We start from the raw sequence: 27266 nt of genomic DNA, 5'->3' as shown, positions 1-27266 counted from the left end.
TAGGATTTGATATCAGTTAAGTTGTAACATTAGTTAAGCTCCAGGTCAACCATTACAGCAAACCAGGAATGCTTTTTGTAACCTTTTGTCTATTTTCCCCAAATACCAGCTCTCTTTAAACAAACCACCCTGTTCAGGTAAAACTGGTTAGCACTGAACCAAATGGGATTTGCAGGTAACTAAGGCTATCTTACCTGTACAGCAGGATTTCCCTTTTGATAAAAGAAAAACTTTTAACACCACAGCTTTAAATTTATATCAGTGCTTTGTAATTACCATTACTCTCTGTATAACACACCAGTTTTGAGAACTTCTTTCGGCTATAAAGGTTATGCATGAGGTGTACAATATACTCAAGTTCAAGTTTTCCAAGTGGTAGTATTGTGTTTTTGTTAGGTATTGTAATGGCGTGGTGTGTATTAACAAGAGGTGCATATTTTGTTTCCCAAAGGCTGCTCTGTCAGCATGTTATACATGGTGTGTGTGTTATATTTCCAAAATAGTAGTACACTCATTTAATTCAGCAATGACCAATAATTAACAGTCTGTACAACACAGCCAATGTAAATCACAGACAAGTTTGGTAAAGCCTAGAAAGTAACATGTCAAAGTAAGGTAAATGCACTGTATAGGCATACGAAACAGCAAAATGACCTTGCAGATTTACTGCAATAGTTACCAATACTATTGGGATGAAGCAGGGCTACACATGGCAGTGTTCTGGGATGCCTCCAAACTCTCTTTTCTCCCCATCTCTAAAAGAAACCTCAGATCAGGAATCTTTCCATTTCCATGAATGTATGGCCCTTCCTTAGGTGAACTCTCTACAGGAGTCAAAACAGTTGACCAAAACCTTGCTGGGAAGTTTAGTCTCGTATCAAGTGAAATCAGACTGCATCCTTTATCTACAATTATAACCTCTTTGCCAACTAAACTTACAAAAACCAGGGGCAATGTTTTTTTGCTAACACGCTGAAGCATAATTACTGTATTCAAATACATTTTGTCAGGCTAAACATTAGTTCATCTAGTGATTTTGTTTAATGTGTGTATATGCCATTATCTTTTTGTGGGATTGGTGACTTTACCAGCATTGCCTGGTGTTTTTTTTTTTTTTTTATATTCCCAACAGTCTTTGGAAAGAACTCCCCGGCTAAACTAATCACTGTTTCCCTTGTGACTCACACGCTTCCAGTCTGTGGCAGCAGGCAGATGATCTCCTCAATCTGAAATTGTCAGATAATTCAAGCAAAAAATAAAGTACCTTCTGGATGAGAGTGGCTGAGAACAAAGCAGCTCCAAAGCAAAAAAAAAATATACAGTGCAGTGCCTGTGCACCTCAGCACTGACTCGTAATGCAGGCAAGCATGTATTTCCATCTGCATAGCTGAACTGTGTCTGTCACAATTAGCCACATTAAGCTAAAAGGGTGTTTAATTAATTGTATGATAGAATTTTGTTGAAAGCAATTTTAGCCAGAAGCGCTGTATTCAATTTTCACATTTTAACTCTTAATAACACAGCTCCATGTGAATATTTACTGCAACCATGATGGGTGTGTCTTTCCTATAGGCAAACAAGAGACACACATAGGAAAGGGCAATCTATTAGACCATGGCACTTTTGCAGTTTACCTCGTTTTTTCCAATGCATGCTTTAACAAGGTTTACTGTAGTTTTTTTTTTTGTTTTTTTTTTAATCATGATTTATCTGTGCATGCATGTGCTTTACCAAGCTTTGACAAAATGATATGCCTTTACCAGAGATATCACTGTAAACGTTTAGAATGGTGTGCATGATACATTCAGTATTCCACTTTGAGAACTGTTCTTAATGAATTTTGGTATATCAAAACGGCAGTGAAGCCACACTCAATGAATGATTCAGGTCTTAGACAAATGTTTTGATCACTTTTGTCTTTAATAGATTGGAGACACTTAATTGTTTGGAATCACCGTATTCTACCATTGTTTATGAAAGAAAGCTGTTTTTACCGCTGATAATAAGGTTTGGAAAGAAGATGCCAAGGGAAGCCTGGTTTGCAGACTGTTCATCGTCGATGGCTGAGGAGAGCACCAGCCCCATTGAAATGCCAGTTACACCTTGGAGAAAGATAAGGATTGCTATAAGAACCAGGGACCCTTCATTGGGGATCTAAAACAGAATAAACAAAAACAAGGAGACATTATACAACAGGTGTTCATATCGGGAATAGTTTTTAAAGAAATTTCAAGATTTGAAAATGTGCCACGTTTTAATATACAAAAAATAGGGTCACTTCTTAGTTGATTAACTATTAACAAACATCTTATTAATAAGTGAAGAAATGTTCATTTTTTAGTTAATATAACAACCTACTTAGAAATTAATTTTTAAAAAAGGCCAAACATAAGATCCTTACGACTGGGTTACCAATGTGTTTGAGATCAGGTTTTATTTATAGTTTTAGAAAATGAACATTTCTTAACGTGCCAGTTAGCTAGAATTAGAAAAAAAAATCTTTCAGAGTGCTTATTCCTGTATTTTAATGACATTTTAAACAGCCTCTATAATAAGATAAGACTTTCAAAGTCTTGTTTCCTGTACTGTTGCTGAGTACTAGTCACTGAATAGCCGTGTTTAAATATTAAAAGTGGAACTGGAGTAGAGAACGCAGTTGGCTTGGCTTATAAATTATGTGCAAGAAGTTGAATTGGAATTCTGTTAATATAATCAAGCAAGATTTTTGCATTAAACAGAGCAATTACGGCACTTGGAACAACGTGGGTGTCAACTTTATGGCTGTCACACTGACTGTTGCTGCACATTTGGCACAAAGGATTGTAAGCCATATTGTAATCCTTGCTGGTTAGACCAGGGTAGTCGAAGTTGATGTGTGGACTGGCAATGGAAATTGTATCTTTCTCTGCTAGGCTTGAGGTTGCTGGGTCTTTGTTGGTGATTGATATCTATTTGTGGACCCGTGTGTGAAATAAGATCTCATGGTCTCAGCGTAGCTACTTGTGAACAGTTACATCACAAACCACAAAATGGCACCACTTTTACATTTGGCAGCATTCTTAAGAAGGTAAGAACAGAGCTGAAAAGAGACTATGTAATACAATTCAATGTGTTTTAGGAACTCAAGTTGTTTCTCGTTTAGAACAGCAACAGGAGTGATAACAGTTCTCAGGCCACTGTCTTGTGAGAAGTTGATTCCACCGTCCAAAAACAAGGGGAGAATAGAGATTGAACACTTTGGTTCTGGCAGTAGTAGCCAGACTACTGTGTAGAAGCACAACACTGCATGTGACTACTTGTGTTAAACCTACTATGGGGTTACAAAGAGCCCTTTAGTTTCCAATGCAATTTATCTGAAGAAAGACAGTAAGCTCTAAGCGCCTGTTGCCCTGGGCAATGATAGGTGATTCTTCAGACTTTTATGTATCTTTTTTAATATGATCCGTTTACACCAGGGAAAGCCAACACTGTGCTATGCGACACAGCGAGAGAGCAACATTATTACCCTATTGGCCTGACAAATCTAGACTTGTTTATTGTTCAAGTAAAACATTTAGATAAAAAAGGGTTCTTCCATTCTTATTTGAGCTGCCACATATATCACACCCACACACCTTGAAGACGAGGAAGACGAAGATTAGGAGTAGTGTTATCTGCACAGCAATGGTGAAGAGTTGAGAAAACAGGTGAGCCAGCATAGTTTCCAGGGAACTGACACCTGCAAGACACACAAGTGACACAAACTCAATTCCTGGACTGGCCGCTAAGTATTGTACATACAGCCACAAACTAGACACATTCCAAGTACTATATAGACTGCACAACACTTGCTGGCCATTTAATATACTACATCAACATAACCCGAGCAGCAAGACGGTTCAAAATAATAATTAAACTTCTCTGATCTCCAAGTAAATTATTTCAAAATGATCTCTTGCTATTTTCATACTATGGTTGATGTTCTTGTTCTTTCTTCTTTTAGTAAAAAAAGATAATTGTTCACTTGATAAAGATCTAGTAAACTTTTTTTCTAAATTGAACACACTATTTTAATGTCTCAAAGTTAAAATTATTTTTTTTCCAAATACTTTAAACATAAACCATTATGATTCTGAAAGGGTTTTAAGTTTGAACTGGTAAGAGTGTATACAGTAATATATCATAATTCTATATATATATATAATATATAATATATATATATATATATATATATCTCTATATATATAGGAACCTATATTAATACCCTAGAGGGGAGCCGTCGGCACACTGTTTTTTGATTTTTTTTTTTTTTTTTTTTTTTTTGCTAAACTGTAGACTGATATGTTTGTTGTTGTACATAAACTGGTCAAGCATATTTTTTCAAATTGCTTTGTAAAATTGTGTCGGACATTCACATGTATTTGACCAGTTATAAAGTTTAAAGCATTTTAACCTTGTAGGTGTCGGACATAAAATGCATTTATATTAAGAAGGAAATTGTGAACCAAAATGTAAAGCTTATAAAATGATTCTATCTGGAGTTTACATATGTTGTTTTATGTTCGCTAATCTTGTCTAGTGAATGTACAGTATAAATTTTTAAAATTCCAGGCATGATTCTTCCCCGACCCACACCTGCAAACGAGAGGTTGCATTTCGGTGACTTTTACCTGGTTAGTAAAGTTACAAAAAAAAAAAAAAAAAAAAAGGATCATTTTAATTCAATAAATGTTATAATATAGCTGTCTGCCTGCCTGGTGGCTCCAAAGCGCTAGAAAAAGGAAACGGCAGAACAGCAAACTGACTTGAGATGAGCACAGAGGAAACGTCATACCAACCTGCCACCCAGCACCTGTCCAATAGCCCTTGTTTACGTTCCATTACAAAGGACAAGGCCGTCAAGCCAACAGCCAAGAAGAATGTGATACTGTCAACAGAGAAGCTCATTTTATACATGGAATAACAGCCCCTACTACTGAGTGCAAACCATTCATGTATTAATGCATTTAATTGTCTTGCACAAAGTACTCGTGTGCCCTTGATTTTAGTACATATTCTACATTACAACAGTTTTGGTGTCTAATTTGGAGTTTTTAAAATAAGCTCCTGATATGAAAGGCTTTATATTAACACCATGTTATACATACAACAAATAAAATAAAATGAAACATACATTTAAGAAGAAAAAAAATACAACAATCAAAAAAACATGTGGTGTTACTAGTTGTACATTTGTCCTTTTCACAAAAAAGTGTTGTTTTTTTTTTCCTGTATCAGGGCAGTATTTCAAACTATGTGCCTTTATGTTGTCTAAGATCAAGCATGAAATATTACTGTATCTCCCTTTGTTTGCTGGCAAGAACATAGCAAAATGCAGTAAGCATGGAAAACAAACCTGGTAAAGGACTGAGAAATATGGTAAAGTGCAGTAAAATGAAATAAAAAAAAAAAAAAAAAAAACAGCAAAGCAAAATAAATGCATAGTAAAAGCATGGGAAAGGTATCTGGGACTGCAAAACTTCCCTGTCAATGTGCTATTGGAAATGACTATTCTCAACATATAAAATCAATATCCTTTTTAAATAAACTGGCTAAGGCAGCACTTGACAATATAAATCTTCAGTTGTGTTGTGTATGCTTAGAAAGAATGGTTACAATGTGCAACAATGTGTAGCACATGTTGGTTTGTGGAAAACGATACTGTACCTCACAATTGCACCTGGTGCAATAAAGGTAGTGAAATCTGGATTTTTGCTTCCATACACAGGAACTTCAAACTGAAAAAAGAGAAAAACAAAGTTGCTAGTTAGTTTCAAATATCCTTTTGGATTATTATTATATGTATTGTGAAGCCATTCAATTTGAATGTATATCCCATTTATGCAAGCGTTAGTTTAGAACATAAGAACATAAGAAAGTTTACAAACGAGAGGAAACCATCTTGCTTGTTTGGTTGTTAGTAGCTTATTGATCCCAAAATCTCATCAAGCAGCTTCTTGAAGGATCCCAGGGTGTCAGCTTCAACAACATTACTGGGGAGTTGATTCCAGACCCTCACAATTCTCTGTGTAAAAAAGTGTTTCCTATTTTCTGTTCTGAATGCCCCTTTTTCTAAACTCCATTTGTGACCCCTGGTCCTTGTTTCTTTTTTCAGGCTGAAAAAGTCCCTTGGGTCAACACTGTCAATACCTTTTAGAATTCTGAATGCTTGAAAGTTTACTGTATCTGCTGCTATGGGCAACATTTTTGCATCACCCTACAGAAAAAACAAATTCTGCTTCATAAAATTGAATAAAACCTGCTGAATAATGTTATGTTAACATATTGAATTACATATTGATTTTTAGTTTTCCATATACTTAAAGAAAAACTGAAAATGTTGACATTTGGTGCATAATACATACATCATGTATTCTGCACTTTCCACTGTATTTAGTATTATGCTACTATCATGTACTATGTACTTTCCGCTGTAATCAATGTATTATGCTTTTTTTTTTTTAAAATAAACTGTATATAATTTATTATGATTTTCTCTGTATTTCAAGTATTATGGATTTTCTTGTTGTTACTACATCTTGTAAAGCGCTTTGTGATGGTGGTCCACTATGAAAGACGCTATATAAAATAAAGATTGATTGATTGTAGCTTCTTTGATTGCATGATGTTAAATACAAGATCTAAATTATGTACATAGTTTTTTTTTTTTTGTTTGTTTGTTTGTTTGTTTTTAATTATGTCTCAATCCTAAAATTTGAAATGATGCTAAACTTTTGGCCATAGCTATAGTTTTGCAATCTAGCTTGAATTAATTCAAATTCAACAACTAAACCAAACTCAAATAAACAACACCATGTTGTTAGCAGCTGCTGAGCAAGGAAAGGAGTTTCAGTTTAAACATTCTATGGTATTGGGTAAAATATGTTAATAACTGGCAATAGAAAACGGTTTCTTACTTTTAATGGGAGGGAAGCCAAGTAGGACTGTTTGCCAAACACATCCTTGACGAAACCCTGAAACATTTGGTAATGAAACATTATTGGTAAAATAGGCATTTATTCTTGTCTCATTGCTGTATAATTGCCTCTTAGTTCCAATTATTTAAACAAAACTGGTTTCAACCACCACGACTGTGATGTATAGCTAACATAATTATGCTCAGAATTCAATTAACTTGAATGATTCATTTAAAGTAATTAACTGTTTATTTCAACCAGGTTATTGCAGTGTACTTGAATTGGGTCTTGTGTGTATTTTATAGCTCTGAGTTGTGATATCGTGCCCTTATAGTTTTTTGAAGACTGTTAGCCATTTTGGTATTTATTAAACTTGTCTAATTGTTCTTAAATAAGTCATCAACAGTCTAGAAGAGTAAACTTTATTGTAGGAATCGAAACACACTTTAAAATAGGACTGTAGTTTATAGTTCATTTTTAAATGATTGAATAACAATAGTAATAATGTAGGAAATACCTCAAATGCTTCTTGTAGCTTAAGCTGGAGTGTAAAGGCAATTTGCTGATCTAAAATATAAAGAAACTCTAATCATACATGCATCACACATTTTTCTGTTTAAGAAAGGAAACTGTATATTCATGTTTGGGGTCGGTAAATACCTTACCAAGCTATAGTAATTCTTGATACTTTTGACCCAGGTATTACTGATCATTTTTGGAAAGTGACGTGGTGAGAATCAACCAGGGCACCAGACAACTCTTTGGCAGCTTTTATGTCCACAGAGACAAAGCAGACAGGACCTGGGTATGGCATCTTTCACCTTTGCCTGTTTGCTACTGCAGATTGTTTCACCAAGGCAGGCACCTCAGCAACTTACTTGTCATGTCAAGCCAAATGTGCACAGAACCTCCATCAACAATCTGTTTGGTAACTTGCTTCTCCATGATTCTGTAGAGGATACATCATAATCTCATCAAATCTTTGACAAGTGACCAATGGGCAAGTTAGTGAATGTGAACTCCAGTACCAATACAATTCAGCCTTAGTCCTGACATATAAAGCTCTGCATGGCGTGGCTCAAGACTACCTCACTAACTAATGCTACCCATTATAATGTAATGCAATTCATCACTACAGGTACTGGGCCCTTTGCAATCAGACTCAAAAATGAGGCCATAGACTGGATGAGCATGGTGTACAGGGCATGAGTCTCGCTCACCAATACAGTGATGGGATAAGCAGGCCCCTACACATCTCATTTCAGAAGCACTGTTGCGTTTCAAGTGCTGTATTTTCCACTCTCAGTACAGTGAGAGTACAACTGAGTTCATCTGTTAGGAATGCTGTAACCAATGTTGGATCTGGTTACAAACGTACACTTTTGAAAACATTTGATTACTTTGCACATTAAAATCAATAGACATATGAACAGCTCGATAATGAAGTTGTTTCGTCTGCTCCCAAAGTACCCTGGTGGCAGGCTTCAGTTGCATCATCATACAACACAAAATAAGCAGCTCTGGTGAGGGAGGTGTTGTCAAGCCCTTAAAAGTTTCATCTTTCAACGCAGCAGTGAGCTAGCTTGACATAGAATGTGTGCCATTTTTACTTACTGTAAATAATGTTTTTTGAATGCAGTCTAAGTTTTATATTGATGAAACTGTTCCAGGCTGTTGTTCAGGAAGCCAGAATCAGTCTAGAAAAGTTGCACCATGAATACAGTATCAATTTAGCAATTAGTATGGGCCGCCAGTAGTGATTTCATAGTCACCCATTAACTTTAGTACTTGCTGCTACATATAACAAACAAACTTAAGTTTTCATTGGAAACTATCAGTATGAAATCACTATTTTATACTGTATTTATATACTGTGTGTGTGTATATATATATACACACACAGTACTGTGCAAAAGTTTTAGGCAGGTGTGAAAAAATGCTGTAAAGTAAGAATGCTTTAAAAAATAGACATGTTAATAGATCATATTTATCAATTAACAAAATGCAAAGTGAGTGAACAAAGAAAATCTAAATCAAATCCATATTTGGTGTGACCACTCTGCCTTCAAAACAGCATCAATTCTTCTAGGTACACTTGCACAAAGTCATGGATTTTGTAGGCATATAGTCAGGTGTATGATTAAACAATTATACCAAACAGGTGCTAATGATCATCAATTCAATATGTAGTAAACACAATCATTAACTGAAACAGAAACAGCTGTGTAGGAGGAATAAAACTGGGTGAGGAACAGCCAAACTCAGCTAACAAGGTGAGGTTGCTGAAGACAGTTTACTGTCAAAAGTCATACACCATGGCAAGACTGAGCATAGCAACAAGACATAAGGTAGTTATACTGCATCAGCAAGGTCTCTCCCAGGCAGAAATTTCAAGGCAGACAAGCGTTTCCAGATGTGCTGTCCAAGCTCTTTTGAAGAAGCACAAAGAAACGGGCAATGCTGAGGACAGTAGACGCAGTAGTCGGCCAAGGAAACTTACTGCAGCAGATGAAAGACACATCATGCTTACTTCCCTTCGCAATTGGAAGATGTCCAGCACTGCCATCAGCTTAGAATTGGCAGAAAACAGTGGGACCCTGGTACACCCATCTACTGTCAGGAGAAGTCTGGTCAGAAGTGGCCTTCACGGAAGACTTGCGGCTAAAAAGCCATACCTCCGATGTGGAAACAAGGCCAAGCGACTCAACTAAGGCTGCCTAAATCCACAGAACTGTGGTTAGTTCTCCAAGATATTTGGGCCAACCTACCTGTCGAGTTCCTTCAAAAACTGTGTGCAAGTGTACCTAGAAGAATTGATTCTGTTTTGAAGACAAAGGGTGGTCACACCAAATATGGATTTGATGTAGATTTTTCGTCTGTTCACACACTTTGCATTTTGTTAATTGATAAATATAAACTATTAACATGTCCATTTTTGAAAGCATTCTTACTTCACAGCATTTTTTCACACCTGCCTAAAACTTTTACACAGTACTGTGTATATATATATATATATATATATATATATATATATATATATATATATACACACACACACACACACACACACACACAGTGCCTATAGAAAGTCTACACACCCTTGAACTTTTTTCACATTTTGTTGTGTCAGTGCCTCAGAGTTTCATTCATTTAAATGACAATTTTGTCCACTTATCTACACACCATAATCCACACTGTTAAGGGGAAAAAAGTTTTTATTGAGAAAAAAATTATATATTAAAAATACAAAACTGAAAGATCATAATTGGATAAGTCTCCACACCCCTGAGTTAATACTTGGTGGAAGCAGCTTTGGCAGCAATTACAACTGTGTCTGTTGGGATAGGTCTCTATCAACTTTGCACAGCTAGATTTGGCAATATTTGACCATTCTTCTTTACTAAAATGTTCAAGCTCTGTCAAGTTCCTTGGGCAGCGTTGATGGACAGCAATCTTCAAGTCATGCCACAAATTCTTTATTGGGTTAGGTCAGGGCTCTGACTGGGCCATTCAAGGACACTTACTTTTTGTTCCTTAGCCACTCCAGTGTAGCTTTGGCTGTGTGCTTTAGGTCGTTGTCATGCTGAAAGGAGAACTTTTGTCCCAGTTTCAGCTTTCATGCAGAGGGCAGCAGGTTTTCCTCAAGGACTTCTCCGTACTTTGCTCCATTCATTTTCCCTTCTATCTTGACAAGTGCCCCAGTCCCTGACGATGAGAAACATCCCCATAACATGATGCTGCCACCACCATGCTTCACAGTAGGGATTGTGTTCTTTGGGTGGTGCGCTGTGTTGGGTTTGCACCAAACATAATGCTTTGCATTTAGGCCAAAAAGCCTTTTTTTTTTTTTGCATACTTCAAACAGGATCCAAAGTGGGCTTTCTTGAGTAATGGCTTCCTTCTTGCCACCCTACCATACAGGCCAGATTTGTGGAGTGCTTGGGATATTGTTGTCACATGCACACTTTGACCAGTCTTAGCCATAAAAGCCTGTAGCTCTTGCAAAGTTGCCACTGGCCTCTTGGTAGCCTTTCTGATCTTGGTAGCCGTCTCCTTGCTCAGTCATTCAGTTTGGAGGGACGGCCTGATCTAGGCAGGGTCTTGGTGGTGCCATATACCCTCCACTTCTTAATAATCGTCTTGACCATGCTCCAAGGGATATTCAAGGCCTATGATATTGTTTTATACCCATCCCGTGATCTGTTCCTTTCAACATCTTTGTCCCAGAGTTCTTTTGAAAGCGCATTGGTGCTCATGGTTACAAGGGGGGTGGACTCTTATCCAACCAAGCTATTTCAGTTTTTATTTTTAATTAATTTTCTACAAATTTCTAGAATTTTTTCACTTGGAAGTTGTGGAGTAGGATGTGTAGATGCCGGCCTTAATTCCATTATTATAAGGTAAAAAAAAGGACTTGAACACTTTGAAAGGGGGGTTGTAAAGACTTCCTGTGTAGTTTGTGTGGTATATATATATATATATATATATATATATATATATATATATATATATTATACAATATAATATGTTCACGTCACGACAGGATGTCAAACCATCGGTATAATGTTACAAGCCCATGTTAGACCATGTCATTTGTGTTCTGCCTTATAATGAAAATGAGAGTGCATGTGGAATGGTATTATACAAATGGGAGCCACAACCATACAGCCTTACAACCTGCTCCACGGTTTTAAAGGCCACCTTGTAAAGGGGGAGCACTGTATGTATATATGTACAGCTAAGGTCAAAGGTTTATATCACATTATATAATTAACTAATTTTGCTTCATAAAGTCGAATTAAACCTGCTGAATAATGCTACGTTAAATTGAATTACATACTTCTTTGTAATTTTCCATATACTTAATGAAAAACTGACAAAAATAGAAGCATTTTCAAATCTAACATGAAATACTGTACTGCTATTATAGACTTTTGCGATATTATTTTGTAGTTTCTTTGATTACATGATGTTAAATAAAAGAGCTAAAACATGTTTTTTTTATTGTGTCTCAACCCTAAAATGTTAGGTGATGCAAAACCTCCTGTAATGTTAACACAGTCCTGCCCTCAAACCAGTATTAACACCTGTTTCAACCACAAGTACATCCTTTATTAGCATTCAAATCTTATAAAAAATAAAATGTATATACAGGAATCTATACGTTGACTTTTCCTTTCACTGCGTGTGAAGAGCTTTGAGGGCCTAGTATGGCATGCAGTATACAGTACACTCATAATGGCAAAGGCATCTATTTACAACTTAATTGTGTAATGAGGAAATGGTGCCAACACTGCACGACATTTAATGCTTTCTCACAGTTTTGGCTTTGGGCTATAACTCTCTCTATAAAAGCCCTACTAACTGTGATGTAAGAATTACCTGAGTAGTAGATCGTTAGAGAAATTTGCGCCAAATCCTATTATCCCCCAGTACTGCCCATCTTTTACTCCAGCAATGGCTTTCGACTGGTTTACAAATACCTGTAATGAAAAGGATACAAAAAGAAGAAAGAGATAAGGCTGCACAGAATGGTTCAGACTTAATCTGATAGGATTTCAGACTTGTGTGGAGTTCTGATCTTATAGAGATGCTGATTATAACAAACATTCTAGTTATTGTAATTATTTTGTGTTGTAGATCTTTGCAGTTTTGTTTTAAAATAAAACTGTTGGGTGTACAGTTGTTTGGCATCAGCCAGGCAAGAAGCTGAAGAATAATGACCCATATTCTAAATGTTAGCAGGTTCACATTAAACGTAACGCATAATGCAACAGAAACAAAATAACTAGCTTAGATCTGGTCAACTGGAACTTCACATCTCTCGACTGGTTTTCAGTGACTGCCCCTACAGTAAAGTTAAACTTTTCATTTGAGAAAATTCCTTCTAACTAGCTTTAACCTTGCAGCTCAAAACAATGGCAATAGAAGCTCATGTTCTGAATACAGTTTGTACCTGGTGAACACTACTGTTGTCCAGGTGCCACAGAAGTGACTGGCTGAAGAAAAGACCCTCTGTTTCATTATTCACTACAGCCATCTGTATTTCCTTTGGCTCTCCTCCAATACACAGACACATGAGAGAAACCTGAATCACTGGCAGCAAGAACTGGAAGCAAAGAGACCTGTGCAACCCAACATAAAGAACTTGAAAAACAGGCTATTTTTGGTAGTATAATCATATAGTAAATTCAAAGTAGGGGACAGAGAAAATAAGGCAAACTTTTATAAGTGGTTCCTAACAATAACCAAAGTGTCTCAATCATCAAACATATTTGCAAACTATAACCCCGTTTTTGTGTCTCAGTACAAGTGATAAGGGACAACTTTGAATAACCATTCCTTGAAACTGACCAACAAAATACAATATACAGATTCTGAACAGTTAATATTTAATAAAAACTAATTCATTTCCCAACACAATCAAGGGTAGATGTACTAAGATGAGCCAGTCGCAGCGCAAACATTGCACTATACATACTGTATGTGATGCGTCATTTTAGGGAAATCGCTACCATTGCGAGAGTCGTGCAACATTTTTTTGAATAAATAATGAAAGGCAGTTTAATCCCATTAGATTCTATAGTGGGGCCCCACCTTCAAAAAAGCTTTTCATAATCATACAGTAGCTGTGTTTTGGGCAGGCTACACATTACATTATGAAAAAAATATTAATCTGTACAGTATGCCTATACCGTATATAGTACAGTAGCAAAAACAAATGAATACCTAGTGTACTTTCTTTTTACTTTACTCTATAGACTAACGGTAACACAAAATAAAATCATGCTGCTGCATTGTACACATCGGTGCCCAATGGCAATAAAAGATTATTTAAAATTAAAACTAAATTATGTTAGCATTTTTTTAATTATTATTATTATTAACTTGGCCTACTTAGTAGCAGACAATTTATACAAACTAGATAATGGTGCCACATTGACAAGCTATGATACTTACTGGAATACAGTCAGTTGTGGTTAATATGAATTTTAAGGGACCAGCAACAAATTTTGCATGATATCACTAATTTGTATTATCATGAGTAACCTGTAAGCCAAATGTGTACTGTCAGTTTTTATTAAGTTAGTCAGGGGTATTGTGCACAATTACAAACCACCTGCACATTAATATAACAGATGTGTTTCCTATTCCTATACAGATGCTCAGAATGAGTTGGAGGGGTTAGTGGCACATGGGTGCAGTCTACTGGTCCCAACACGTTGCGGAAACCAGAAATGTCTCAGAAATGTGTTTAAGGCTTTATTTCTGCAAGAACGCCCATAATTACATATTCATCTAAAAAAAACTGCTGCTGCAAAGCATTCCCTAAAAAGTCGCTAACAGCATTGCGCTTGTTTAGTGCTTCCGACACATTTACAACTAGTTTGTGACTATTGCAACAGCCGCAACACGTTTAGTACATCTACGCCTCAGTCTGTTTATATAATGCCTGAGAAACGCTACCAAAAACAAACCATATTAATTGCAGCTTTCTTGATCACATCAAGCGTGTTTAATGCTTACCCTGGCATTCTCTTCATCCGGACAATCGTCTTTATCATGAGAGCAACAATATTTCTCCACTTGGGAAAAATATGTTTTCCCCACACGTTCCAGTCCACTGTGGAAAAAACAAAGCTGCGGCAATAAGAAGACTGTCTCCATTTTTTTTTGTAATAACACATCTGACTGAGAAGGAGCTGAAAAAGTCTGATGAAACAGTGACAGAACCTGCACAGTCCAGACCAGCTATAAAACTTAATGTAAAGTATAAACTAGGCTATCTTTAGAAAATAGGAGTATGTTTTTTGTTTATTTTGAGTAACCAATAGTTAAAACAGGGAACTTAAAACATGTAGCTTGAAACTGTATGAAATACAGGGCTTTATTGAAGAACATGGAAAATATCTAGTGAAACCATCATTTTGTACTGGTCCTAACACAGAAATTCTACTTTGCTCAGGCTTGCTCAGAGACTGCCCCACAGGCCAAACAGTAATAAATAATGACTAAGAACACTTTTCATGGGCCAATAAAAAAGACAATTTCACAGGAACTGTTACCTGAATATTATTCAGATTTCTTTGAAATGGAAGGGGGCAGGTTAGGTTTTGAACCAAAAATATTACTTTCTTGAAACCTTCCCATGGTATGTTTTTGAGATTTGTATTTTGGGGGTTTTGCCCATCAACCACATTTTGACCTCTCTATAACTTTTGACCCCTTGACCTGATCAATCTAAAAACATATATTCCTTTTTTTTTGCATAAGAACCGAGAAATCGGAGATGGTAGGTTGATACAGACGCTGTTTTTCTCTTAAAACTTCAGGCAATTGCCTTTAAAATGCCCTACCTCTAAGTTTAGGTTCCTCCATCACCTCCTGATTTACGCTTCCTGAAAGTATAAGGAATGATTCATCATAGTTCTCACAGTGCTGGTGCAATTCCTCTTCTGCCTCTTCTGGATTCATGTGTAGTTGTGAAGCTGATTGATCTGAAGATTGGCACAGCTCCAGGAAGGCACTCTCTAGTGTCTGCAATTAAGGGATCACAAGCAGATTAAAAAAGCATTAGGTTCACAAAGCCAAAAAAATAATTCCATAAGGCATGCTGACAGGCCTCACATTGGAGACACACAAAAGAACTGGGCTGTGCAGATTTATGTTAAAAAAGGGTAATTCCTTTTAACAATTTTTGTTGGCATGTATTAAATGAAACCAAAAGAAACTTATTTAAAATGTGATAATTTCACAACAAGAAAAGAAGCCTTTCCCTCACCTGTACACTTGAGTACTAATCAATGTCAATATAGTTTGGTCGCTTGGATCCTCACTTTCTTTTCACCCGAGGCTTTGGCATTTTTTATGTTTTAACCAACCCCTTGGTGTCTCCAATGGCTGATATGACTAGAAGACAGTCACTGGTGCCCTTCACCACTAGATGAACTTCATATAAGTGTCTGAACCCAGGTCACAGTGAGGATGCTATTGATATCAGGAATAACAAGTTGTGGATAAAGTCCAGTAAATTCCTTACTTGTAACCAGCTTATGAAGAACTCTATCTATTAAAACCATCTCTTTATTAAGACCACCGTGGTGGTGGGTCCAAATAAAGGCATTTCAATGTACTGTACTTGAAAAGTTTGACTCCTTAATATCCCTTACAAAAGTTTCCTACATTAAAAGCATTGCAAAATGTAATAAAGCATAGTGAAAGCATGGTAAAGTATTATAAAGAATAGCAAAGTATGGACAACCATGGTAAACGATGGTAAATGCATAGTATACCCATGGGAAAAGCATAGGAAAACTGCAAAAAATACCGTGGCTAACTTTTATGACGGATGCTTTTAACCCAAGAATTTCAGACCTACCATAATTAAGGGCAGTAAAGTAAGATAGAAACAATGTTTAGGCAGACACAAACAGAAGTTAAGTAAACTGGTTTAAAGCCCACGTTGCTCCACATTCAGAAAGAAGTAATACACTTAACTACCAAAATTAGTGCTGATATCTTTTGAGTTTATTTTTACATTTAAGCAAAAGCTAATTAGTAGAACTTTACTGAAACACTGTGGAAGGGTTGTGGATAATTCACTGACCAGGAGACAGACAGGTGTACTTGAAAACACCACACAGGTGCCCAGTTTTATTTTGAAGGGTGTCTTATTTCTTTTTAGCCCGCAGAGTGCGCTGTTGGTCCATGGTCTTCTACCAACTATGGTAAACAGAACCACGGGAATACCAAATGATGGTACGACAGTTCAGGGTGCACGCGCACTCGCAGATGCTTCAAACAATAATTCAAAAATAGAAGGCAGAAAGAAAAAGGGAAAATAAAACAGTAACAAAACTATAAAGAAAAAGTGCTGCACTTTGCAGCAATATCTTGGTCGCTGCTGCCCGTGCGACCTGGATCACCGTCCTACGCTGCCGGCTAACTAGCCTGCTCAGCTATACTTATTCAGGGGTCTGCCCAAGGGTTCCCCTCCCTCACTATCTCGCTCTGAACCTCAGTTCCGTTCTCTCCAACTGTTTCTCGGTCGTGGACCAGCATTTTCACACTCTCAGCGCGTTTAAAGGGCAGCCCTGAGGAAACAACAGAGTGTTAACTTATAGGGCTAACAATCTCCCCAAGACCCGCCTCTCAGCCATTCAGAGAGGGTGAAAGTCCACACACCCACTTTCCCACCTCCCCGTGTCACTGCCATGACTCACAGGCAGTTGTTGGACGACTGCTGCCCTCTTCCGCAGCACCGTGAACACGCCAGCAGAGTCAGCACAGATCTCCCCCTGCTACATATCCTTCCCCTCAGAATGACACCACCGGTTCATTCGAAAATCCTACACCCCCATGCCTTCCTGAGAGAAAAAGTCTGCATTTTGATGCAGCTCTCCTGTTCGGTGGACTACCCTGAAGGCATAAGGCTGCAAGGCCAAGTACCACCGTGTGATTCTAGCGTTGCTATCTTTCATCTGGTGAAGCCATGCTAAGGGGGCATGATCTGTAACCAGGGTGAAGTGTCGCCCCAGGAGGTAGTATCGGAGTGACTCGACTGCCCATTTTAATGCGAGACAGGGGAAGGAGCTTCCTGCTGATGTACAGGACTGGGTGCTCACTTCCCCGAACCTCCTGAGACAACACAGCCCCAAGACCTGTCTCTGACGCATCCGTCTGCAGGGTGAACCTCTTACCAAAATCCGGGCTGCATAGTACTGGCTCACTACACAGCCTCTGCTTCAAGGCAAGAAAGGCCCTCTGAACCGTATTTGGGGCAGCCTTCCGGGTGAGGTCTGTCAAGGGAGCAGCAAGCGTAGCGAAGCTCGGGATGAACTTTCTATAATAACCTGCTAGTCGCAAGAAAGAGCACACCTGGGTTTTGGTTGTAGGAACCGGACAGTCAGCCAAGGCTTTCACCTTAGCAACTAGCGGTCTGATCTGCCCCCCCCCCCCCCGCCCAAATACTCCGACTCACTCTTCCCAATGGCACACTTCTTTGGGTTAGCAGTGAGCCCCGCCTCCCGCAAGAGATTGTAGCACCGCCGCCACCTTACCCAGATGACTCGGCCAATCCTCACTGTGGATAACCACGTCATCTATGTAAGCAGCGGCGCACTGCTGATGGGGCCACAAAATGCAATCCATCATCCGCTGGAAAGTGGTGGGGGCTCCGTGCAACCCAAAGGGCACGGTCCTGAATTGGTACAACCCAAAGGGAGTCGAAAACACCGTCCTCTCTCTAGATTCCGGGGTCAGGGGTATCTGCCAGTACCTGTTCGTTAAATCCAGTGTCGTCATAAAATGAGCGGTGCCTAGACGCTCCAGCAACTCATCTACTCGGGGCATCGGATAAGCGTCAAATTTTGATTTTTCATTGATTCGTCTGAAATCAATGCAAAATCGAGTTGACCCGTCTGGCTTATCGACTAACACGACCGGACTGTTCCAGTCACTTTGGGACTCTTCTATTACCCCCAGTCTCAGCATTTCGTCAATTTCTGCTTTTATTACCTGTCTTTTATGCTCAGGTATACGGTATGGCCTCTGGCGAACTAGCGCCCCCTGCTCAATATCAATGTGATGATGGGCTACTCGAGTCTGCCCCCAGACGGAAGGGAACATGTCAGGAAACTCCGCCACCAGACCGTGAGCCTGACATTTCTGCATTGGTGTCAGATTCTCAGCAATCTGCACCAGTCCTTTTCTTGCCAACATAGAAAGATCAGGTCCCAGGTCCGTGACGTCATCTGCATGCGCCACTAGCAACGCCTCTAGTTGCAACCAAGGCTTTAAGAGGTTGATATGATAAATATGTTTCTCTCTCCGTCGCTCCGGCTGGCAGATCTCATAGTCCACCTTCCCAACCTGGCGTGTAACCTCAAAGGGTCCTTGCCACTTAGCCAAGAGTTTCAACTCAGAACTGGGTAATAATAGAAGTACCTTATCAGCTGAAATGTGCGCAACCGGGCTCCTCGGTTATACTGGGTCTCCTGTCTGTGCTGTGCCTGCTGCAAATTGTCATGCGCCCATTTCCCAACAGACTCAAGACGTTTGCACAGGTCCAACACATACCGGGCGGTATTGGTCGAATTGTCCTGCTGCTCCTCCCACATCTCTCTGACCAGATCGAGCACGCCCCAGGGTCTCCGCCCATACAACAGCTCGAATGGTGAAAACCCTGTGGAAGCCTGGGGTACCTCTCTGATCGCAAAGAGAAGGGGAGGAATCAGCTGGTCCCAGTAACGCACATCACTACGAATAAACCTGCGCAACATGTTCTTAAGGGTCTTATTAAAGCGCTCCACCAAACCGTCGGTCTGAGGATGAAACACCGAGATCCTAATGGTCTTAATTCCCAAAAGCTTACATGTTCCGCGGATTAGCCGGGACATAAAATTTGTGCCTTGATCGGTGAGTATCTCCTTGGGAATCCCCACCCGGGAGAAAACCTTCACAAGCTCGTTGGCAACAGACCTAGCGGACATAGATCGGAGGGGAATTGCCTCTGGATAACGAGTAGCGTAATCCAGAATGGCAAGTAGGTGGGTGTATCCTGCTGCGCTCCTTTCTAGTGGCCCAACTATGTCCATCCCAATACGCTCAAATGGAGCTTCCACTAGGGGCAAAGGCACCAGTGGGGCTCGTGGAACGGCTCTAGGGCTGGCCTTTTGACATTCCCCACAACGCTCACAAAACCGCTTAACATCGCCATCCAGCCCCAGCCAGAAGAACAGTGACACAAGCCTTACATTAGTTTTATCCCTTCCCAAATGACCAGACAGGGGAATAGCGTGAGCCAGCTGCAGCAAATCCTCCTTAAAGGGCTGAGGAATGAACAACTGATGACGCACTTCACCGGTCTGGGGTAATTTATCAACAAGATACAGTATGTCTCGATCAATTTCAAAGTGGGGGTACGTGGCGGCGCGTCTGGGCTCGACCACCCGACCATTAACCACCGCCCTGGCTTTGGTGTTCAAGTCCGGGTTCAACCAACCCAGGGCGTAATCCTTCAAACGGTGGGCAATGGCTCGTGGGTGCTCCCCTGCCGCAAACTGCTCGTCCCGGAATATCTTCCGATACCCCTCCGGTGTGGCCCCCACGCGATTAAGGATGACAGTTTTCAGCGTGGGGTAATCCATCATCCGATCCGGGGACAGCGTTCTCGCCGCTGCTTGCGCCTCTCCCGTGAGCTGAGGCAGCAGGTAGCTAGCCCACTGTGCTGGATCCCACCCGGCCGAGGTCGCCATGGCCTCAAACACCTCTAAATAGGCGTCGGGTCGATCTTCGGCCATCATTTTTGTGGGGCGTTGTAACTGGGGGTCTGGAGCTGCTGGTCTAGCCGCCCCCTGCACTGCTGCGGTGAGCGTCTAGCGCAGGAGGTCCATCATCGCAGCAAACTGTGTAGCATCCATTGCTCGTCTGCTCCTTCTGTGGAGTGAATCCCACTTCTCACACCACGTGTGGAAGGGTTGTGGGTAATTCACTGACCAGGAGACAGACAGGTGTACTTGAAAACACAACACAGGTGCCCAGTTTTATTTTGAAGGGTGTCTTATTTCTCTTTAGCCCACAGAGGGCGCTGCTGGTGCGTGGTCTGCTTACCAACTATGGTAAACAGAACCACGGGAATACCAAATGATGGTACGACAGTTCAGGGTGCACGCGCACTCGCAGGTGCTTCAAACAATAATTCAAAAATAGAAGGCAGAAAGAAAAAGGGAAAATAAAACAGTAACAAAACTATAAAGAAAAGGTGCTGCACTTTGCAGCAATATCCCGGTCGCCGCTGCCCGTGCGACCCGGATCATCGTCCTACGCTGCCGGCTAACTAGCCTGCTCAGCTATACTTTTTCTGGGGTCTGCCCAAGGGTTCCCCTCCCTCACTGTCTCGCTCTGAACCTCCGTTCCGTTCTCTCCAACTGGCTCTCGGCCGTGGACCAGCGTTTCTGCACTCTCAGCGCGTTTAAAGGGCAGCCCTGAGGAAACAACAGAGCGTTAACTTATAGGGCTAACAATCTCCCCAAGACCCGCCTCTCAGCCATTCAGAGAGGGGGAAAGTCCACACACCCACTTTCCCACCTCCCCGTGTCACTGCCATGACTCACAGGCAGTTGTTGGACGACTGCTGCCCTCTTCCTGCAGCACCGTGAACACGCCAGCAGAGTCAGCACAGATCTCCCCCGCTACAAACATGTATAGATTTTAATGCACATCACACTTTCTGTCTTCACAACTATAATACTTACTAAAGCTCCATGCTGCTGCATTAACTTTTCTGGTGGTGCTTCTGCAAGCAGGATACCGTTGCGCATTAACCCAACCTGGCGAATGAAAAGCACAAGAAATGTTGACATCCTGCTGCATTAGTACAGGCTAGTGTTGCCAACTGGACACGTTAACCTTGCTAAACGGTAATGGAAAAATGGGTTAAAATTGTAAAGGAAAATACACTTTGCAAAAAAAAATATTTATAGCAAAATATAGGCATGTTATAGTTCCACTCACCCACAATCACATTTTAATTTAACCTTGTTCAGTTTTTATTTACTAGTTTAAAGTCCTGTTTCACACAGTCCCGCCAAATGTCACAAATGAAGCAATTTAGCAAGCTGCATAGGTCTGACTGCTGGACACTATCCTTGCAAGCAGTAAGCTAGTCCCTGAGAAAGCGTGTGCTTCTGATACAACATCTAACTAGTGAAAAATAAAATAATTCAATGAATTCGGCGTGGCAGCCCCATAGATCCACACAAATAAATTCAATTGTGGTTTAGAGGATGGTTTAAAAAGCTGACCAGCCCTGGGATTAATGGGGTGGCAACCCTGGTACAGTACAGGTAGTACTACTCAGGGAAAGCAATCCATTTAAACTGCTCAGTTCTGGTCACAGTTATACCGTATTCACCCTACCTAAACCATGCATGATGTTAATGACTGTGAATGTAGTGAGACTTTCAATGCATGTTGGTTATGCATTATTTAGGTGGTGTGGCTATGGTATTGATGTCAGCTGCTCATATTCAGATTCAACCAGCAGACATCATTGGTTCTGTTTTAATAATTAATCTTTTAAATCTACAGTATATTGTAAAGGAGGCCGGCGGCGGGATTTGTTGGTTCTGCACTCTGCAGCTATGTTTCTGCACTCTGCAGCTATGTTTCTGCACTCTGCAGCTATGGCAGCTATGTTTCTGCACTCTGCAGCTATGTTTCTGCACTCTGCAGCTATGTTTCTGCACTCTGCAGCTATGTTTCTGCACTCTGCAGCTATGTTTCTGCACTCTGCAGCTATGTTTCTGCACTCTGCAGCTATGTTTCTGCACTCTTTACCTGTGCTGACCATGAAGTCACAGGAAAAGCGCTCCAGGGACTGCAGGGCTCAGCTGGTGGGAAACAAGGAAGGGGGCATAGCAGATGCTCCCCGATTGGCCAGATGGGATTGCAAAACTTGAACGGAACGATCTGATAATTTACATGACTGTTACAACTTTGAGTGGACTGAAGATATATAAGCGGCTTGCACGGTAGCTTGGGTGTGTGTGTAGTCTACTAATAAAGGAACTGTTTAGTACCTCTTTAAAATAAATCCCCATGTCTCAGACAGTAATCTCAGTAGTGTGTTTTAGTAAAAACAGCAAGTGGTTGTCACAAAGTTCAGTGGTATATCAAAGATTTTATGGAACTGAAACTTCCCAAGCAGAGATCTGAAAACTGAAATCATGAGTCCTGGTGTTATTTTTTAACAGATGCAGACAGTGTTCTACTATGTCACCAGAAAGCAGAACTAGCATGGGGATCTAGTGCTTACATTTCTTTAAAGAATGGTATATTTTCACTTTCTAGTCTATCCCAATGTTACAGTAGAAAAAGCAGTTTGCCGAAATAATACATTTCTTCTGCATCTTGTGTCACTGTTACTGATCTGCTCTATAAATAATTTGTTGTGACCAAATAACTCCAATCTTTCTAGTATTTATCTGTAATGAAAGATAATACTTGCAGAGGTTGTGTCATTTGGGAACAAACTAAAACGCTGACAGCTAAAATAACTGCCAGTGTTCTGTTGCTAAATAGTTCAGTGGTTGCAAGGGTCATGAAAAGGAGGAAGCCTGGCATACACAGACTGTCCCACATTGCTTAAAAACAAGCAATACAAAATACTGATGAAGGCATTAGCCAAAACATCTGTTCAATACATTTCGCTGAATTTATGATTGAGTTTTTAAGCATATTGGAGGAATAAAGACATTGTTTGTTTATTCTGTATTTACTTTTGAAAAAATAAATATACCGTCCTGTTTTCCTGAACTTTGCTGTGTGACAAATTCCTTTTCCTGCACTAGAAGATGGTGTTTAAGGTGCCAAACAGTGTGATAAAAGTTACGATAACGACTAGTATATCACACTTACCACATTAGCTTGTCTGGCCTCCTCAATGTAATGTGTGGTAATAACGATGGACACCTGCCCGTTTTTCACTATCTCCAAAAGATGTTGCCATATCCTAAATGGAGGAACAGAAAGAAACACAGGTTGCAGTGCCAAAGATATGGAGTGGTAAACACAATACAACTCAATAGTATATTAGTTCTACACCTTCTTTAAATTACCCATCACATTGTGCTTTTCCAAATTTCAGCTGTCTCACTACGGTTAAATACCTGGACCATATAGAACATGATTGCAACAAACAAAAATAATGTAGTAAACTTTTACACGACACACAAGTCCTACATGTATTAACTTATATAACCAGTTATATGCATTACCAAGATTTCTCACAAATAGCTTTCACCCAGTGCTTATTTTGAAACCTTTACAATTAACTATCACTTACCAAACAAATCCATGAGATGACCCTGTGACCTTTGACCCCAAAACTTTCATATATAGACCATTATAAATTTACTTCCCCTTTAAAAACAAGAACTGGTTCCATTATATGCAAGAAACTATAGGTGGTGGGCAGTGGAATGAGGTAGGAAGCAATACAGCTTACTAATGATGCAGGACACAATATTGCCATTATGATTCAAAAGCACACAGGACACAGTAATAGAAAGTGAATGGCCATTGTAAAACTCCCACAGTGCTCTTTGACATTTAAACAGCACCATGCTTTACATTTCAAAGAAAGAACTATACCTGGAGCGAAGCACTGGGTCCACTCCCACGGTGGGTTCATCCAGGATAAGGAGCTGGGGGTTCTGAAGGAGGGCTGCGCCCAGCGAGACACGCCTTCTCTGTCCTCCACTAGGGGCCAATGTTGATATTTACAAAGGTTACTGTGCATACTTGATAATGACTATAGCGATTATTTCTCCAATATAGAAAAAAAAAACATCACTAAAGTAAGCAAAGGGACCAAAAAACCTAACTCTAATATTGTAAAACTACTTTTTTCCTGTAAAATTTTGATGATGAACAAGAGTGACTAGACTACAAAAAATACAATTTTCTTTTTTTGTTTTCACTTACAGGCAATCCTCGACTTACGACGCTCTGATTTACGATGCACGGCACTTACGACTCTTTTGCGTTATTACCTTGCTTCGACTTTACGACATCGGTTCGGCATTTACGACACGTCGAGACCTGAGCCATGCGTCATGTGCGCACGCTCGTTGTCCGAACAGCAGTACCTGCTGTGGTCGGCCAGTCTAGCGGCATATATGCATGTAACTGTTTTTTTTGTTTTGTTTTGTTTTGTTTTTAGACTTTATTTGCACATAACAGTGACTGATAAGACCAATGGACTCAAAATGAAACCTAAGCTGTGAACTCTGTCATATGATGAGGGGCTTAACTTAAGACGATCGTATTTCCTGCTAGGAGTACCACATACACACACTGAATACGTCATTGGAAAGCCCCTAGTCCAGGGCTTCTCAAACTCTCTAGGGACCTCCTGTGTCTGCTGGTTTTCATTCCAACCGAGCTCTCAATTAAGTAACTATACCCTTAATTGAACTGATAATTTGCTTAATTAGACCTTTTTACTTGTTTTCAGCTCTTAAACAGTTGCAGAGTTCAAGTTACTAATCAAATGTTATAGCTAACTTGAAATATGCAACTATTCAAGAGCTGAAAACAAATAAAAACGTCTAATTAAGTAAATTATCAGTTCAATTAAGGGTATAGTTAAGTAATTGAGAGCTCGGTTGGAACAAAAACCAGCAGCCACAGGGGGTTCCCAAGACCAAGTTTGAGAAGCCCTGCCCTAGTCTGTACTTTTAAACAAGCCAGGAAGGTGTCTGAGTAAAATGTGTGTAACCACCGGGCTGAGTGTAAAGAGTTAAATAAATATTTGCATGAGTACAATATAACGGGTCATTTTTGTAAAACTACATTATCTGGCTGAAGAGTCAGGAACGTAACCCCAATTTATAACATTGTTCCTATGGGGAAATGTGCTTCGACTTACAACACGACCTTCAGGAACCAATTGTGTCATAAGTGCAAGGACTGTCTGTATTTAAAATTCTATTTTTCTGCCTTTATGAATCAAATTTGCTTGAAACTTGCCCCTTGACACTAGTTTCCTTTAATGGATGGCACTGTAAAGTACCAGCCTAGTCAATACTATTACACTGTCTATTGTTTCTTCTCAGGTTCCTAGAATTCTCCTTCTACTAATGTTTTGTGACAGCAAATAAAAACACCTGAGGTATTCACCAGAGTGATAGCAAAACAGAGTACACAGTAATGAACCGATTTCATGTTGGAGTTTATGTTTTTAAGCGTTTGTACCTGAGCCAAATTTAAACACAAGAAAGGGTGTCGTGTTATGTGTAAACTCTGTTTACCTGAGGTTTCTGACCAGCCTGGACTTCTCTGGGAGATCCAGAAACTCAATGAGGAAGGAGATACGAGACTCTGTTTCCTTGGATGTGAGTCCATGAATTCGACCAAAGAACCAAAAAGTGTCACTGATGGTGAACTCATCATATAACGCCAAGTCCTGTAAATAAAGTTGATAGAATAATATGATGTACGCTGCCTTCAAACAAGCATTGGGACAGAGGGCAGAAACAACATTTACACCTACCTAAAAGATCACTATTGGGTCATTCCACGCCAACTCCAGAAAAGGGGCATTTTGTTGCCCGACCATCTCAGATTTTGCTAGAAAAATTCACCTGGGGGTTTTCGGGCCTGCTGAGTTTAGAAATGCAAATCTTTTTTTTTTTTTTTTTTTTTTTTTTAATTTGAATTTTAAATTTCCCCTTCGAGCTGTGACCTGGCAAAGGTCAACCTAAAATTAAAAAGTGACCCTGACCAGAAATATCACCCTAGGCCCAACTTACACGCTACCATCATGTGTAGCACCTTATTCAACTAATGAATAGGGCTTTCGAGAAAGAAATACCAGGAGCACCTAACTCACTTTTGGCAAGTTGATTTATTCAAACTTCAGCCCAACCCTTTGCCCTGTAGAGGGTGCAGGTCCTAAAATGTTAGTATTGCTGTAAGAACCTTAGGGTCCTCTGTTCCAATTAGAATTTTTTGTTTTCTGTTTTTGTATTTGTGTTTTTCTGTTTTCGTATTTGTGGTTTCTGTTTTTGTATTTGTGTTTTCTGTTTTTGTATTTTTTGTGTGGTTTCTGTTTTTGTATTTGTGGTTTCTGTTTTTGTATTTGTGTTTTTCTGTTTTGTATTTGTGGTTTCTGTTTTTGTATTTGTGGTTTCTGTTTTTGTATTTGTGGTTTCTGTTTTTGTATTTGTGGTTTTCTGTTTTTGTGTTTTTCTGTTTTTGTATTTGTGTTTTTCTGTTTTTGTATTTGTGGTTTCTGTTTTTGTATTTGTGTTTTTCTGTTTTTGTATTTGTGTTTTTCTGTTTTTGTATTTGTGGTTTCTGTTTTTGTATTTGTGTTTTTCTGTTTTTGTATTTGTGGTTTCTGTTTTTGTATTTTTCTGTTTTTGTATTTGTGGTTTCTGTTTTTGTATTTGTGTTTTTCTGTTTTTGTATTTGTGGTTTCTGTTTTTGTATTTGTGTTTTTCTGTTTTTGTATTTGTTTTTGGTTTTTCTGTTTTTGTATTTGTGTTTTTCTGTTTTTGTATTTGCGGTTTCTGTTTTTGTATTTGTGTTTTTCTGTTTTTGTATTTGTGGTTTCTGTTTTTGTATTTGTGTTTTTCTGTTTTTGTATTTGTGGTTTCTGTTTTAGTGCTGTACACAGATGGATCATTTAGTTAATTTGCCCAGAAAGGGACCCTAATATATGATTTATATTTTTAACAATGAATTCAGAACCTATATTTTTGGTGATTTATAATTTACATTGAGCAAGCAAGTCATTTTCTGTTTTTGTATTTGTGTTTTTCT

The 27266-nt window shown here is 39.4% G+C and overlaps 1 protein-coding gene across 2 annotated transcripts in view; it reads right to left on the bottom strand.

Annotated features, from left to right (window-relative positions):
• abch1 (ATP-binding cassette, sub-family H, member 1) overlaps positions 1-27266 on the bottom strand; it is a 37985-nt gene that overhangs the window by 2882 nt on the left and 7837 nt on the right. The window contains exons 4-18 of one of the 2 annotated variants that reach the window (XM_041252971.1): positions 25751-25905; positions 24090-24197; positions 23355-23448; positions 21191-21265; positions 15293-15473; positions 14463-14559; positions 12892-13060; positions 12318-12418; positions 7814-7884; positions 7453-7502; positions 6936-6992; positions 5686-5756; positions 4818-4906; positions 3615-3718; positions 1995-2154 (exon numbers count right to left, since the gene is read on the bottom strand). In XM_041252971.1, the coding sequence (XP_041108905.1) occupies positions 1995-2154; positions 3615-3718; positions 4818-4906; positions 5686-5756; positions 6936-6992; positions 7453-7502; positions 7814-7884; positions 12318-12418; positions 12892-13060; positions 14463-14559; positions 15293-15473; positions 21191-21265; positions 23355-23448; positions 24090-24197; positions 25751-25905 (1582 nt within the window). The remainder of the gene's footprint in view (positions 1-1994; positions 2155-3614; positions 3719-4817; positions 4907-5685; positions 5757-6935; positions 6993-7452; positions 7503-7813; positions 7885-12317; positions 12419-12891; positions 13061-14462; positions 14560-15292; positions 15474-21190; positions 21266-23354; positions 23449-24089; positions 24198-25750; positions 25906-27266) is intronic. The other variant, XM_041252972.1, reaches the window with a different exon arrangement.

This window comes from Polyodon spathula, chromosome 6 (genome assembly GCF_017654505.1).
Source record: "Polyodon spathula isolate WHYD16114869_AA chromosome 6, ASM1765450v1, whole genome shotgun sequence".
Classification (NCBI taxonomy): Eukaryota; Metazoa; Chordata; class Actinopteri; order Acipenseriformes; family Polyodontidae; genus Polyodon; species Polyodon spathula.
Note: the sequence above shows the minus strand (reverse complement) of the source record. Positions and strands in the feature narration are given on the sequence as shown.